Consider the following 14917-nt stretch of genomic DNA (forward strand, 5'->3'; position numbering starts at 1 on the left):
AGCAGAGGGGCAGAAGAACCTCCCTCCACCTCCTGGCTTCTTCATGCCCCCCAGGATGCCGTTGGCCTTCTTGGCCACAAGGGCCCACTGCTGGCTCCTGGTCATCCCGTTGCCCACCTCAACTCCCAGGTCCCTCTCTGCAGAGCTGCTCCCCAGCAGGTCGACCCCCAGCCTGTACTGGTGCGTGGGGTTGTTCCTCCCCGGGGGCAGGACCCTCCACTTGCCCCTGTTAAACTTCACGAGGTTCCTCTCCGCCCGGCTCTCCAGCCTCTCCAGCTCTCGCTGAAGGGCAGCACAGCCTCCCGCTGGACCTGCCCCTCCTCCCAGCTTCGGATCGTCACCAAATCGGCTGAGGACACGCTCCGGCCCTTCCTGCAGGTCGCTGACGAATCTATTGGCTAGGACAGGCCCCAGCAGTGACCCCTGGGGAGCACCGCTGGCCACAGGCCTCCAGCGGGACTCAGCCCCCCCGATCACACCCCTCGGAGCTCTGTCCTTCAGCCCCTTCTCACCCCACCTCCCTGGCCACTCGTTTATCCCACACTCCCCAAGCTTCCCTCCGAGGATGCGATGGGAGACAGCGTCAGAGGCCTCACTAAGGTCAAGGCAGACCCATCCCCTGCCCTCCCCTCACCCACCCAGCCAGCCACACCACCACAGAAGGCTCTCGGGTCGGTCAGGCACCATTTCCCCTCAGTGAATCCACGCTGACTCCTCCTGATAATCTTCTTCTCCTCCACGTGCGTGGAGATAACGGCCAGAAGGAGCTGCTCCATCCCCTGCCCAGGAGCGGAGGTGACGCCGACTGGCCGGTAGTTTCCCGGGTCCTCCAGTTTGACCCTTTCCAACGCGCTCCTCCACGGCCCGGGCTCACGCTGACCCCACAAGCAAAGCCACCCCAGGCTTGGTGGGATCAGGAGCTGATCCAGGGGCCGGGAGCCTCCCTCCTCCTCTCGGATGCTGTTTTTGGACCGTGGTTCCCGCTGAGCTCCAGCACCTTTAATTCCTCGCCCGTAGCGCAGGGTTTCCACGGGAAACTGCTCCTAGAAATCCACTTTATTTGGTCAAAGACAAGTCGGTGATGGGAGAACCCAAAACCCAGCGCACCCCCAAGTGATGTGGGACCTCTGCAACCACCGAGGGGGCCACAGACCACGCTCGATCCATGGCTTCGAGCACTTGGATAGCACCTCCGAGCCAGCCCTGCCGAGCCAGCGGCTCCAGTTAACGGCGAGCAAGGCGACACCAGCCCTTCACGGGCTGACGGGACGTTCCTGAGCTCAAGCAGCTGCGGCAAAGCAGCAAACGAGGGTTTCCCTCTTGTACCAGCAGCTCTCCCCGAGGCCAGCGCGGCAGAAAGTGCCTCTTGGGGACCGAGGAGCCCGCGAGCCCCCGCTGGGTAGAGGGGGGGCTGTGCTGGGGCGCCCCCAGCGCAGTGAGACAAGCAGCAAAAGGCCCCCCTGCCCGCGGGCGCCGCTCCCCAGCCCTGTCCTCCAGGTCTGCTCCCGGGTTGGAGCCCCACAAGCGACCCTGGAAGTGGCACAGGGCAGGGCACGGCCAGTCCCAGCCCCTTCCTTGGCTGCAGACGGGACGACAGCGGGTTTATCCCTTGGGAGAAGGAGGATTTTTCCCGCGGCTCGAGGCAACCCTGAGCGACGCTTCCCCCCCCCATCCCCCGAGTCGCTTCCCTTGGCTGGATGGATCAGGGCAAAACAGAGGAAAAAGGAGAATCAGATGCAGGATCTGGGCCGTGGGAGGGAGCAGGGCAGAGGAATGTGTGATGTGGGCAACTGTGGAAACGTTGCCCTGGTCCCCTCCGAGGCGGGACAGAGGGGAGGACAGGGGAGCGCAGGCGTCGGAGCCCCTGCAGCGGCCACGGTCGTTTCCTGGTGCCAAGAAGGATCCTGGGGGTCTCTCCAGGGACCTTCCCGCTCAGTTGATGGGCTCGTACTCAGAGTAGCGTTTCCTCTGGGCAAAGAGGACCGTGCAGCTGCCCACCAGGAGCATCACCACGGGGGTACCCAGTGCCACGGCCATGATGGAGATGATGAGGGGGGAGAAGGTGTCCTCGGGGGGCTGCCCGAAGCCCAGCAGCGCTGACCTGCAGGAGGGGAGGAGACACATCAGCCACGGAGACGGGCATCAGCCGTGGCCCACGGGTGGAATATCAGGGGCTTTCTACCCCGAGGGGGTCAGATCAAGATTCCCTGGCAGGATCCCACACGGGGCAGGGGAGGGTTTCTGAGACTGGCGGGAGGGAATATGTCAATAAACTCGCAAAACTCCTTGCGAGAGGATCCCAGGAAAACGCAGACTTTCGAAAGGAGACGGTTATCAAAGAGAGAAACCTCTGACCTAAGCAGCTCCCCACCCTGCAAGTTGTTAGTGCCGGGGAGAGCATCCTCCCACCCACAAGAGACCCCACTCACCAGCTAAGGTAGCGTTTCTCCTGGTAAACCTTCCCTTCCTCTCCCCCAAAAGAGATGTTGACGGCGCTGACGGTGCAGGTGCTGCCTACGCTCTCCCCAAAGTAGGCGTGGGCGATGCTGGTCACAGGCAGGCTCCAGTTAGCCGCTTGCAAGCCACCAGACCGGCACTGGATGCTGTCCTCGCGCTGGGGGGTCTGGGAGCCGTAGGCTGTCGCCTTCCACTGCAGGAAGCTGAGCGTGGAGCTGTCGTTTCGGGACTCGGCTATCAGGGAGAGCGTCTGGTGGGGAAGCGAAGGCAGGAGATGGTCTTCGTGCCAGGGGGGAGCCACGGTGGGGAGCCGCAGGTTGCCCAGGCCGCTTGCCCCGGCTCCCCGCCTCGTTCCTGCAGCAGGGGGACGCCCCCAAGCCCAGCGCTCCCCCCCCCCCCCCCGCCCCGCGCTCACCTCGAAGACGGTGGGCGCGTACTCATCGTCGATGGAGCGCGCCGAGCGCAGCTTCCGCCCCACCCCCGGCTCCTCCACCGTGGCCACCTCCAGCGCAAATCGGGAGCCGTTGCCCCGCGGAGCCACCCCAGCCAGGACAAACTCCACTTTGGAGCCGTTTGCCGTGTGCAGGAGGCTGGGCAGGGGCCCGTCGCGGCCGCTGGCCTCGTAGGCTGACACCTGCCAGGGGACACGGGTCGGAGGGACGGCGTGATCAGCGGCTGGGACGCCGAGGAGCAACGTTCCCTCTCCGCAAGGTGCTCGGGACGTGACAAGTCGCTGCGTTCTCCCAGCGCAGCCCCTCACCCCCGGCTCTGCCCCTCCGGACTCACCCGGAACGCCAGGCTGCCGTTGGAGAAGCTGCCGCTGGGGTCAGCGGCCGGGACGCCCGTGAACTCGGCCGTCAGGGCCGTGTGGTTCAGGGTGTGGTTGACGCTGTCCCAGGAGAAGTCAGAGAGGTCGTACGTGGGGTAGAAGAGCTCTTCCAGCGTTTGGGCCTCGCTGTACTCAAACACCTAAGGAGAAGGACGGGGAGAGGGGCCGGGAGCCGCTAGCGGGTGCCGTGGGCACCACCGCGCTGTGCCACGGCCCCCAGGCTGCCGCTGCCACCGGCGAGAGGAAGGAGAGCAAAAAGGAGCTGCCTTGGCCCAGCATCTCAAGGCGCCGTCGCAGCTCAAGCCAGAGACAACCAGGGCAGGCGTGTGCAAGGGGCCGTTTCGCCGCAGCTGGGAAAGCTGCCGACCAACCTGCTCCGCCCCGAGCAAGGCCCCGCGTCCCCTCCGCCACGGGGCAGCTCTCCCGGCGCAGGGCCGCCTTCCTCGGCGGTACCTTGGTGAAGACAACGGCGGTGGAGTAAACCACGCTGCCGGGAGGGTCGATCCAGATGGCGCCTGCTGGATTGGGCGAGAGCAGCCGGGTCCAGTCGATGCCCAGGGAGCTGCTCCTGCTCTTCGTAGCCACCAGCAGCACCGTGGGGGCCCCGATGCTGCTCCAGACGTAGTGCAGGGTGTCGCCGGGCCCCACCGCCCGCACGTGGAGCAGGTTGACGGAGGAGTTGTTCCAGCCGGGGTTGTACTGCATCGACACCTGCGGAGGAAGGAGAGGTCTCAGGGGGACTCGGTCCTGCCCAACAATTCCGAAAGCTTCCCGCTCAGCCACGGGCACGGGAGCTGCCTCGGTTTCCCCTCGGCTTCCCAGGCGACGAAGCGCCGGCGTGGCCCAAGCGCGGCCACGGAAGCTCGGTCAGCGTTTCGCCTCGGCACAGCTGCTCTGCCCGCAGCCACGGCGCTCCCGCAGGATCAGAACCCTCGTGGGGACACGAGGGACGGTGGCAGGTGGCACCGGGACGACGGGGGGTGGGCAGCGCAGGGTTCCCCACGCACGGGTTGGCGGGACAGAGGGAGCGGTGGGTTCCCTCCAGCCCCGGCCGGAGCCGCAGGGATGGGATTTGCCCGGCGTGGGGCGGGGGGAGCCGAGGAGGTCCCTCTCCTCCCCACACCCGGCAGGTTTAGGCCACGGTACCGACCCCACGGGGCCCGGGAGGGCTCCAGCCCAGGCCCTTCCTCCGGGGACACCGACCCCCCGCCCCGGGTGGCAACGCGGAGGGAGCAGGACGAGCCCCGGGACCCCCGGGCCCCCCCCCGGCCCCGCTCACCCGACGGCCGCCCCCGGCGCCGGCCCGGCCGCCCCCCGCCAGCAGCACCAGTAGCACCAGCACCACCAGCGTCGTGGCCGCCATCTTGCGCCCGCGCCGCTCACGTGACTCCCCCCCCCCCCCCCCCCCCCCCTTCCAGGCGCCCCCGCGGGGAGGCTCTTAAAGGCGCCGCCGCCCTTTAAGCAAAAGCCGAGAAGACCGTGGCGGGGGGGGGTGGGGGGCGGCTCCAGCCCCAGTATCGCAGCCCTGAACCCCTCCCAGGGCTCCCTGGCAGCACCCGGGGGGCTTCCCCATCCCCCCCCCCCCCCCCCCCCCGGTTAAACGCACAGACAGACTGAAATGACGTCGGTTTATTTTTGAGGCCACCAGGGAGGAGAAGTTACAGTCCCGAGACTTAAATTAAGCAACAGCTTCTCCCCCCAGCGCAGGGGCACTTAGAGCAGCCCTTTCCCCACCTTCGTGGGGTTCTGTTTGTCCCCCCCATCCCTCCCCACAGCCTTCAGCCAAACTTTTCCCCAGCTCAGCCCCGGGGCCGGGGGGCGCTTTCCCCCGAGCTCTTCCCGCCGCCGAGGCCGAGGGGTCCCGGTTCTTCCCAGCGGGGACTCGACCCCCTCTTTATTCCTGGGCCGCCTCCGGTGCGGCAGGCTGCTTGCTTTGATCGTCGCCCTTCTTTTTATGGCCCGAAACGATGTCATCGATGCGGAGGAGGAGAACGGCGGTCTGGGGAGAAAGGCCGCAGGCGGGAGCTCGTCACAAAGAATAAACCCCAATTTACCCAGTTTTCACCCCAAAGACCCATGGGTTGAATGATTCTCTCGGCACAGCCCAGCGGAGAGGACACGGGGCCCAGCCCAGGCAGGGGGGAGCAGCCAGGGGCTCCGGAAAACCCGACCCCCCTCGTTTCTGTCCGACCTTTGATCCGGGACCAGCGAGCGAACACCTGAGACGGGATCTTGTAACCGGGGGGAGGGCAGCGCCTGCGGGGCCACGCAGACAACCCCAAGGGCAGGAGCCCCCCAGGGCCACCAACTGGATCCCAGCACGTTGCTGGTGCTTTATTTCCCCGGCACGGCACGGGCCGTCACTCGGAGCAGCTCGTCCTTGCGAGCCCAACCCCTCTGCGCAGTTGGCAGAAAAAGGCGACAAATTTTACCCCCAGGATGAGAAAAATCAACCCCGGAAAGCCTGAGTGTGGGCTCCCACGGGGCGCTGCAGCCCTCAGGGCACCTCCTGCGCTGGTGAGCGCTGGGTGTGCGGTGCTGACCCCCTCCCCCCGAGCGCACAAGCCGCAACATTCCCCTCTCCCCAGAGAGGCCACGAGGCTCTGGAGTTCCCGACCTCCCCCCTTTACCTCCACCGCGGTTTTGTAGGTCTGCAGTTTGACGGCCAAAGGCTCCCAGATCCCCAGGTCCTTCATGTCGACCAAGGCTCCGGTCTCACCGTTCACCCCCCACGTCTGGCTGCCTTCCTGGGTGTGTTTTGCCTGTGTGGGGGGAAGGAGGGTCAGCACCGCCGGGGCACGACAGCAAATCCACCCTCTGGAAACTCAAACTGAGCGAGGCCTTGGGCAAGCAGGAAAAGGTCATGAGAATTTTCTCAGTTTTGGAGTTTATAGAGGAGCACGTTACCGAGCAGCACTCGAAACACTAAATGATATCAGGAGTTGGACTTGGGAGTTAGCCTCCCTTGCGCCGTCCAACCTGATCTCAAAGAAAGATTGATTTTGTTCACCCTCATGGTTTTAAACTCTGGTACCTCCGACAAGCCATTTAATTCCGGTTTTGTGCTTCCCAATTTGGCACAAAACTTCACTAAAAACACCTGCAGCCCAGCTAAACGCACCAAACCCAACGACAGCCTTTCGCTCGGATCCGTCACCTCAACGCAGGTTTCCTTGGGTGGAAAAAAAAAACCCTGCGGCAGCTGCCGAAAAGCTGCCCCCTCAGCGGCCTGCCGAGCCGCCCCCACCCAGGGCACTGCTCCGGGAGGGCGACCGAGCCGAGGGGCAGGTCCGGGCGGGAAAGGGCCGGGGCCCTTCGGGTGACCCCACGCCTTACCCTGAGCGAGGTGAGGACGCGGATGGTGCTGGCGCCGCAGTTTTGGATGAGGGTGCGGGGAATGACCTCCAGAGCCTGGGCGACGGCGCGGTAGGGCCACTGCTCCACGCCCGTCATGCCCTTGGATTTCTCCGTCAGCGCGTGGGCCACGGCCATCTCGGTCGCTCCCCCGCCCGGCACCAGCTGCGGGTCGATGAGGACGTTGCGACACACCTGCATGGCGTCCTGCAGGTTGCGCTCCACCTCCTGCCGGGGGGGACACGGACACACACACACACGGGTCGGTCGGTGGTGGGGAACCGCAGGGCAGCACCGGCTGATACGGCCCCCGCCGCGGCACCACGGAACGGCAGGGGTTGGAAGGGACCTCTGGAGATCACTCAGTCCAACCCCCTGCCAGAGCAGGGTCCCCCACAGCAGGTCACCCAGGACAGCGTCCAGGCGGGGTTTGAGTATCTCCAGGCAAGGAGACTCCACACCCCCCCGGGCAGCCTGTCCCAGGGCTCTGCCACCCTCAGAGCAGAGAAGTTTTTCATCACCTTGAGGCAGAACTTCCCGTGCTCCAGTTTGTGCCCGTTGCCCCCTGTCCTGTCACTGGGCACCACCGAGAAGAGCCTGGCCCCATCCTCGGGACACCCACCCTTCAGATACTGATGAGTGTTGATCAGGTCCCCTCTCGGTCTTCTCTTCTCCAGGCTAAAGAGCCCCAGGACTCTCAGCCTCTCCTCACAGGGGAGATGCTCCAGCCCCCTCCTCATCTTTGTAGCCCTCCACTGGACTCTCTCCAGTAGCTCCCTGTCCCTCTTGAACTGGGGGGCCCAGAACTGGACACAGCACTCCAGGGGTGGCCTCGCCAGGGCAGAGCAGAGGGGCAGAAGAACCTCCCTCCACCTCCTGGCTTCTTCATGCCCCCCTGGGGAGACCACTGGCCTTCTTGGCCACAAGGGCACGTTGCTGGCTCCTGGGTAACCTGTTGTCCACCCCAGCCCCCAGGTCCTTCTCCGCAGAGCTGCTCTCCAGCAGGTCAGCCCCAACCTGTACTGGTCCATGGGGGTTCCCTCCCCAGATGCAGGACCCTCCACTTGCCCTTGTTGAACCTCATCAGGCTCCTCCCTGCCCGGCTCTCCAGCCTGCCCAGCCCTCGCTGAACGCCAGCCCAGCCCTCTGGCGCGTCAGCCGCTCCTCCCAGTTCGTGTCACCCGCAAACTGGCCGCGGGTGCACTCCATCCCCTACACACCCGTTTTGCCTTCGCTGCACCGCACGGCCCAGGAGCCGGGCTGAGGAATCCTGCACTCGCTTCCCTCGCCCACCAGGGCTGCTCCGAAGGACTCCCCGACACCGGGACAGGAGGGGAACGGAACAGGGGAGCAACTTACTGCCAGGATCTCCTTGCTGGCTCCCCGCAGAACGATGGTGCAAGCCTTGGGGTCTTTGCAGTCAGTGATGAAGGCAAAATACTCGTCTCCTATTTTTTTCACCTCAAAGAGCCTGGCTCCCGTGCCCACGTCCTCCTCCCGCAGCTCATCCGTGCGACTCACGATGCGGGCGCCGCAGGCCCTAGCACACAAACGGGACGGGTCAGCCGCCGGCAAGCACGAAGAGGGGAGAAAGGGCGAGAGGAGACTGGAAACTGGGGGGCCCAGGCGGCACGGAGGGGCCCCAGCCAGGAGACGGCGCGTACCTGGCGATCCTGTTGTTGTCCGTCTTCCTCACCCTGCGGATGGCGGTGATGTTGGCTCTCATCAGGTAGTGCTGGGCCAAGTCTGAAATCAGGTTTGGGCAATTTTATCAAGGAATCTGCGGTATCCCGACAAACTTGGTGCCTCTACTTTAAAGTACAAAGGGTTATGGAAAGAAAAACCTAAACGTAGCTCCTGAAACCACGGCTACGTTACCGCGCAGCCTCCCATGGTTTGCCAGACCTCGCTTGTACTTTGGTATCGTTTCCAAACACTGGAAAAGCAAAATACTATTATATTATTAAGTGTCCATGTCCACAAGGCAACCTCAAGAACCAGCTTCGACGCCTGCCATGTAGAACCATTTGCTAGGAAGGTAAAAAACCCAAACAAAACCAGGGTCATGTTCAAAATCGGGTTGGTGGGGGGGTTTGGGTGGGTTTTGGTTTGGTTCTTCCGTCTGGTGGTTTTTTGTTTTGGTTTGTTTTTTAAGCCACTGACCGGTGCATTTAACCCAGCGTGAACCTCGGTAAGATGAATCCAACCCAAAGAAGGATCCCACGTGTTATTACCAGAAATTCCTTTTTCAGTGATGACCAGATCCGGCTTGACTCTCATCAGATCCTCGCAGATCTGCTGGATGTACTCTTCCTCCATCTGCAGGATGCGGGCAAAGTCTTCCTCCCGCGTTATTTCAATATCAGTCTGAAGAGAAAGGGGGTAAAGGTCTCACTGGATTCCTCCCAGCCCTTCCCCGAGTTAGACACAGATTCCCTGGATTGAGTGATCCCAACTCCTCCAACATTGCCTGGGGAAGAGCCATGGAGAACCTCACAACAGCATCAACAGTATCTCCAGCAGGACTTTACCTGGCTCTCTCCTTTCTTGTACTCCAACGAGCAGTCCAGGAGGACGATGCGCGGGTTCTTAATCAGGCGACGCATCCTGGGATGAGTCACGTCTTTATTCACCATGATTCCGCGCAAAACACACGAGTCTTCGCTAAAACCACCTGGAATCTGACATCAAAGACACAAGGAAGGGAGAAAATGAGGCAAGTCAGTCCCCTCTACCCAACCCTCTGCGCTCCTGAAACTCTCCACCCCGGGTCCCGAAAGAGGGAGACTCCCAAGTAACCGCGATGCAGCCAGGTCCCGATCGGAGTTAATTTAAGAGCAGGATGACTTAAGGCAAGTGAAAACCCACGGAAACTGCTTCAGAAACCGCTCCCGTCCCACTGCCTGGCAGCACGTGTTTGGAGAAAGGGGCACACCCGCAAGAACCGGGTCAGGACACTCTCACCTTTTCTACTTTGGCGTATTTTTTAATATCGATTTCCTTTCGGCCGTTTTCTTCAAACTCCACCGTCTTCACGGCGTCCAGAGCGATGCTACAGGCCAAGTCAGACCAGCGGTTGATGGCCTTGGTGTTTATCGCGCTCTTTATTATTTTAAGCATCATCTCTTTGTTGTTCACGTCCACTGGAGTGCTGGGACAAAAGAAAGACCACACAGTGCACCGAGTATTACTCCGAGCTACAATCTCCTCCCTGGGTCCCTCTGTGGTTACATCCCCTCGTAGTTTACTGCTGCAATGCCCCGAGGACTGATCTTGAAGCAGTACAGCAGCCCCAACCCCCTTCTCTCCAGCTCCCCCCAGCCCACACGTACCCAATTTTCTTCAGAATACTGATCATGTCATCCAGAGCCTTGCGATAAGCCCCGATGATCACAGTCGGGTGCATCTGCTGTTCGAGGAAGTGTTCAGCCACCGACAGCATCTCTCCGGCTAAAAAAAAAAAAACCCAGCAAAACCCAAAAGCAAACATCAAAATGTCCCAGATGATGGGAACAATCAACAGTCCAGGAGAACAGCGTGCCAGCAACAAGCATCTGCTACCCCGTGCGGAGAGCTCTAAGGTCATCTCGACCTTTGTTTATAGTTAACTCGGGGAAAGAACGCAGCTTTGGAGCCGGTCACTAAGGGTCCAACGAACCCGGCGTTCTCTTCCATGGTAAAATTACAAAAGGATCCATTTTAGGGTTGGTAACTAATGAGTGTCTGTCTCATTAAGGCACAATTACTGGGCTCTGATGAGCCAAAGTGCCAATTTCAGCCCCAACCCCTTATAAGCAGCGTGTCTCATTCCCTCTCCTTACCCAGGATAATGACCGACGTGGTCCCATCGCCCACCTCTTCGTCCTGCGTGCGGCTGATCTCGATCATGGACTTCGCAGCCGGGTGCTGGACTTGAATCTGCTCAGGAGAAGGGGGAGGTTTTGTTCCAGAACACTAAAGCCAAAACCCACGTCGCTCAACGGCACCACCCCGGCGCCTTCCGAACGGCCAAACTCTGCCCAGCTACGGCAAAGGTTTCTCTTCCTTTCTGAGACCAACAGGAAGCCCTTGGGTTTCACCGTGTCGTGTCTCCCACCGGTTTTCAGGCACAATGACTTTTGTGATGGTGTTGCACCAGAAAGACAACCACCATTTCTGGGTCTCATTTTTTGGCATCGTAAAAGCAGCTCCAAGGCTTTGATGCGGGCGCCTACAGCTACCGTTACCACAGAATTTACACCAGTCTTGGAAAACCTCCAGGAAAACTGACCACCCTGGGATCAAACCTGCTTTTCTGAGGAGAAAAACAAACCCTAAAATCAAACATCAAAATTCCCCAGATGACGGAACAATCAACAGGCCCGGAGAACAGCGTGCCAGCACGCTGTTTCTGAGGAGGAAAAGCATCTTCTTGAGTTATTTAACTCAACCCCAGTAAGCCCCGCGCTCGGCACTGCTGGTCAGCACTGGCTGGCTCTCAAGACAAACGCTGACGGACCACAGCCCCGCTGGCAGCTGCGTTACCGTATTCTGGAAGATTCCGACCCACACGTTACGCAGGACAGTCCTCTAGGAGGAACTTACTTCTCTAAGAATAGCGTTGCCATCGTTGGTCATCACAATCCCACCCATGGGGTCCAAAAGCATCTGCAACCGGAAGAGAAGCGGCGTTTGCACTGACCCCCACCACGTGCGGCGGCTCTAGGACGTGGCGCGGGTGGTTCAGGAGAAATTCTTACCTTCATCATAGCTCGTGGTCCTAAACACGTTCGGATAATGTCAGCAATAGTCTGGGAGGAACAAAAGAAATGAGGAGAACAGGAGGGTGTCAACAAGTCTAAAAAAAAAAACCCCATAATCTATACGGAACAAGCAGCCCCTGCAGAACTGGCAGCGTCGGGTTAATGGTGGGACTTAGGCTCTTGAAGGTCTTTTCCAACCGAAATGATGCTGTGATTTAAGTGACCCAAGGCCTCTGGAGTTGCCTCAAGTTCAGGATTGTGTGGGAATGAGAACACAGGGGGTGCACTGGCACCACAAGGCATCGTCATCGAAATCAGATCTCAAAACTCGGACGCGTTCAGGTTTTGCAGAGAAAGAGGTTCGGGGGAGTTAAACCCCTCCTTCTTGGGTTACGTTGCCCCTATTGTCAAGGAAAATTCATTTTCTATGCTGCTTCTACTCTGGATTCATACAGACTAGCAAAAACATGCTTCAGATCCAGTTTTCCCTCCTAAATATACAAGTATACAGGTACGTATATGCACACACACCTACTACGAGAACAAAGAAGCAAACCAGCCTGACGTGAGAACACGGTACCTTAGCAGCAGTGATGTTCCCAGTCTGGACTTTTCTTCCAGACTCACGTTTCATATTCTGACCTAAAGCACAGAAGAAAAAAAAAATAAAAATATATATAAAAATATAACTTTATTCTGAACTTACTAAGAAGCCCAAGCCTGAAACAGCGACGCCGACAGTGCATCAGAGACCCTCGGTCACACCCACTTGACATGCCCAGGTCTAAATTAAGAGTTTAAACACGGCAGCCACTGTGCAAAGCGTATTCATAGGGGAGGGTCAGTGAAACCCAACATTCCTTATTCTAACAGAACTCCTGATTAACACCATCATTCAACTCTGCAACCCTGACATATAACCTATTCCCCCAAGAAAAATCAAAGAGCGGTGACTCGCTAGAGCCTGCACAAAGCCCAGCAACTGCTGCACAGGAGCTTTCAGCCAAAACTCCAAAGTCACAGATGTTCACACGCTGGTTTCAAGTTTTACACGCTCGCGTTGCTCGGCCTCTGGCACGTTCGGGTGAGCTGCCACGGCCGTACCACAGGCTCACAACCATATTTGGGGACGGGCTGTCAAAAGGGTCTGCCCTAAAGCTTGGTGCTGCTTTGCTTTTGATTACAAATCTAGACTGAATGAGCTCAGACCTACTTCAGGAGCGGCTGTTTAGGAATATACATTTATAAAACAGAAGAGAGGAAGCAACAGTAAAAGCAGCTCCCAGGATAAGGTGAGCAGGGCCACAGCGACGAGGCCCTGGGCTACAACAGCATCCCTTGGGCTAACTGTGAGCAGAGGAGGTGGAGAGGCGAGAACGAGAAACCCAAGGAGAAATAAACCCCCCCAGGAAAGGAGTCTCCTATCGGAGGGTGGCGGGAGACTCACAAAGCACATGGGGCTCCAACGGGACAGCGCAAAGCAACGTGCTCAGAAACACCCGGGGAGGAACACAGCGGAGGGACACCGAGACCTGCCAGCAAAGGCTTAACGAGGAGCGGGGGCTCCGGTGCCCCGAGACCCCCCGCGCAGGGAGCAGCGTGGGGCTGGGGGGGACACGGGCCCGGCCCACCACGACCGGGCAGTTGCCTGTGGGGCCGGGGGGGAGCTCAGGGCGTACCGCGGAGGGGAGGCGGGTACCCCCCGGAGGAGCGGGAGCCCCCGGCCCGGCTGGGGGTCTGTGAGGAGGGGACCAACATGGCGGCGGGGAGGGGGAGAGGGGAAGGGGAGAAGAGGGAGCCCTCCCCTCGCCCTCCAGCCTCGGGAGCCCCCCGGGGGGCCGGGGCCGGCCGGCGGCGACACTCACTGAGGACGAGGACGGGGCGAGGGCCCATCATCGCGGCGGCTCGATCGCGGCGACCGGCGCGGAACCTTCTGGAGACAGAGACCGCGAGGCGGCGGCTCCCAGAACTGCCGCCTCACCGTGCCGCGACACCCTACCCCGCCTCCCGCCCGCAACGACCAATCCGAACCCGCCTCGCGGGCCGGGCGTCCAATAAGAAGGCGGTGCTCCGCCTCCCCGCAGCTCACAGCAGGTTCGGTTGTAAAGCGAGACCCCGCCGCCAGAGCACAGGGCCGCGGCGCATTAGGCGGGGCCGCGTGGTGCTGCGCATGTGCGGGCTGCCGGCGCCAAACTGAGGGACGATGCGGGGGGGACTCGCCGCAGGGAGGCTGGAGGAGCCACGGGCGGGGCACGGGGCACCCGCTCCTGCCGCGCTCTCCGCTGCGTCTAGAAGGCGTCGCCGCCGGGATGCGGCGGCTCCACGACGAAACGGGGTCTCTGAGAACGGCACGTGGAAGGGAAGTCCTCAACTCTCCCCCTTCCCGCTAGCACCGTGGTCTCGCCCATCCAGCGCCGCGGTGCACCATGGGAGTGCCCCCCTGCCGCGGGGCACGCTGGGAGTAGTAGTTCCTGAGGCGGCGGCAGCCCTCCCGCTCTTCCCCGGCTGCGGCCCCCGCCGGCGTCTCGGTGGCTGTAGCGGAGCTGCCCGGTGGGACCTGAGACCCCCCTCCCCAGCGCCCCGCAGGCTCTGGTGTCCCCTCAGAGCGGAGCTCCTCGGCCTGCAGCTGTGAGGCGTCCCCACAGCAGCCATCGCTGTCGGGGGCATCGTCAGGCCCATCCAGTTGTTCAGTGTTAATTAAATGGGGGAAAAGTGGCCTAAAACCAGCTCCCTTTGCCCTTTCGCAGCCCCTGTGCGTTGCAGTTTCCAGCTTGTCTGTTGGGGTTTTTTCCCTCTCAAGCTGTTCTGCCCAATAACAAGGCTTTGTCATCTTCTCTCTTGGTCACCCGCTCTCTTCCAGCTCCCATGGATCCACCAACTCTAAGCCAGGGAGAAAAACATCTCGAAGAAGTAGGTTGGATGCATTAACCTCTGATAATCAACTGCTGCTTGAGTCAGCCTCTTCTTTGGCAAAAGCCCTAAGCTTCTTAGGCCAAAACCAGATATTTTCCCGGGATTTGTGTGAGGGGTTCCCAGTCCATCCTGGCAAAGCGTGTTGAGGGGCGAGAGAGAGAAGCCCAGCCGACGGTTATGCTGCCTCAGCGCACGTTGATTTAAGCTCTGTGCTGCCTTCGCTCGTCTGCAGCTCGGATAAAGCTCAGTCTGCAGGCAACTCCCTGAGAAACATGGCAACGGGCGACCTCGCCCGGCTTCCTCCAGTGCTGAAAATCAGGCTTTCTGGTTTGTCACTCGTTTTGCAACAGGGAGGTCAGGACGGTTCCTAATCTGTCAGTGGAGCCCCTGTGGCGTGGGGTTAGTTAAGCAGAGCGTCCCTCGTACCTGAAGGTACGGGTTTGGGGTCTGTGTGCTAGGAGAGGCGTCCCACCTGATGTTTGAGGAATTTAATTCCTCCCTCCTCTCATCCTCTTCTCCCTCATCGCTCTGCAGGGCCTCTATGCGGTTGGCGGCACTGGGGAGCTGGGCAGAGCTGCTGGCCATCGTCGCCTTGGGCGTGCTGCTGCTCCTCGTGGAAGCG

The 14917-nt window shown here is 60.7% G+C and overlaps 2 protein-coding genes across 3 annotated transcripts; both read right to left on the minus strand.

Annotated features, from left to right (window-relative positions):
• Nucleotides 1-1525: 1525 nt before the first annotated feature.
• Nucleotides 1526-4649, minus strand: GLMP (glycosylated lysosomal membrane protein). Its single transcript, XM_086478433.1, has 6 exons — nucleotides 4614-4649; nucleotides 3740-3997; nucleotides 3244-3426; nucleotides 2873-3091; nucleotides 2430-2707; nucleotides 1526-2101 (listed from the first exon to the last, which is right to left on the minus strand). Exons 1-6 carry the CDS (start codon nucleotides 4647-4649, stop codon nucleotides 1933-1935), a joined length of 1143 nt encoding a protein of 380 aa, XP_086334559.1. The 3' UTR covers nucleotides 1526-1932.
• Nucleotides 4650-5034: 385 nt separating this feature from the next.
• Nucleotides 5035-13335, minus strand: CCT3 (chaperonin containing TCP1 subunit 3). Of its 2 annotated transcripts, XM_086478353.1 has the most exons (14): nucleotides 13248-13335; nucleotides 11963-12024; nucleotides 11380-11430; nucleotides 11225-11287; nucleotides 10462-10558; nucleotides 9973-10090; nucleotides 9605-9791; nucleotides 9172-9321; nucleotides 8875-9007; nucleotides 8305-8386; nucleotides 8000-8180; nucleotides 6623-6868; nucleotides 5917-6048; nucleotides 5035-5285 (listed from the first exon to the last, which is right to left on the minus strand). In XM_086478353.1, exons 1-14 carry the CDS (start codon nucleotides 13276-13278, stop codon nucleotides 5181-5183), a joined length of 1638 nt encoding a protein of 545 aa, XP_086334479.1. In that variant the 5' UTR covers nucleotides 13279-13335; the 3' UTR covers nucleotides 5035-5180. The 2 variants fall into 2 exon arrangements, with proteins under 2 accessions (XP_086334479.1, XP_086334480.1); XM_086478354.1 differs by lacking the exons at nucleotides 11225-11287; nucleotides 11380-11430.
• Nucleotides 13336-14917: the final 1582 nt, after the last annotated feature.

Source organism: Leptosomus discolor, chromosome 26 (genome assembly GCF_034619465.1).
Source record: "Leptosomus discolor isolate bLepDis1 chromosome 26, bLepDis1.hap2, whole genome shotgun sequence".
NCBI lineage: Eukaryota > Metazoa > Chordata > Aves > Leptosomiformes > Leptosomidae > Leptosomus > Leptosomus discolor.

Excerpts from the sequence above, each read along its gene's own strand:
- GLMP (XM_086478433.1), bottom strand. The coding sequence starts at position 4,649 with ATGGCGGCCACGACGCTGGTGGTGCTGGTGCTACTG. Across the intron at positions 3,427-3,739 it reads CCGCCGTTGTCTTCACCAAG|GTGTTTGAGTACAGCGAGGC; the intron begins GTACCGCCGAGG and ends CCTTCTCCTTAG. Across the intron at positions 3,092-3,243 it reads ACGGCAGCCTGGCGTTCCGG|GTGTCAGCCTACGAGGCCAG; the intron begins GTGAGTCCGGAG and ends GTCCCCTGGCAG.
- CCT3 (XM_086478353.1), bottom strand. The coding sequence starts at position 13,278 with ATGATGGGCCCTCGCCCCGTCCTCGTCCTCA. Across the intron at positions 11,431-11,962 it reads GGAACATCACTGCTGCTAAG|ACTATTGCTGACATTATCCG; the intron begins GTACCGTGTTCT and ends TGTTCCTCCCAG. Across the intron at positions 8,181-8,304 it reads GACAACAACAGGATCGCCAG|GGCCTGCGGCGCCCGCATCG; the intron begins GTACGCGCCGTC and ends TTTGTGTGCTAG.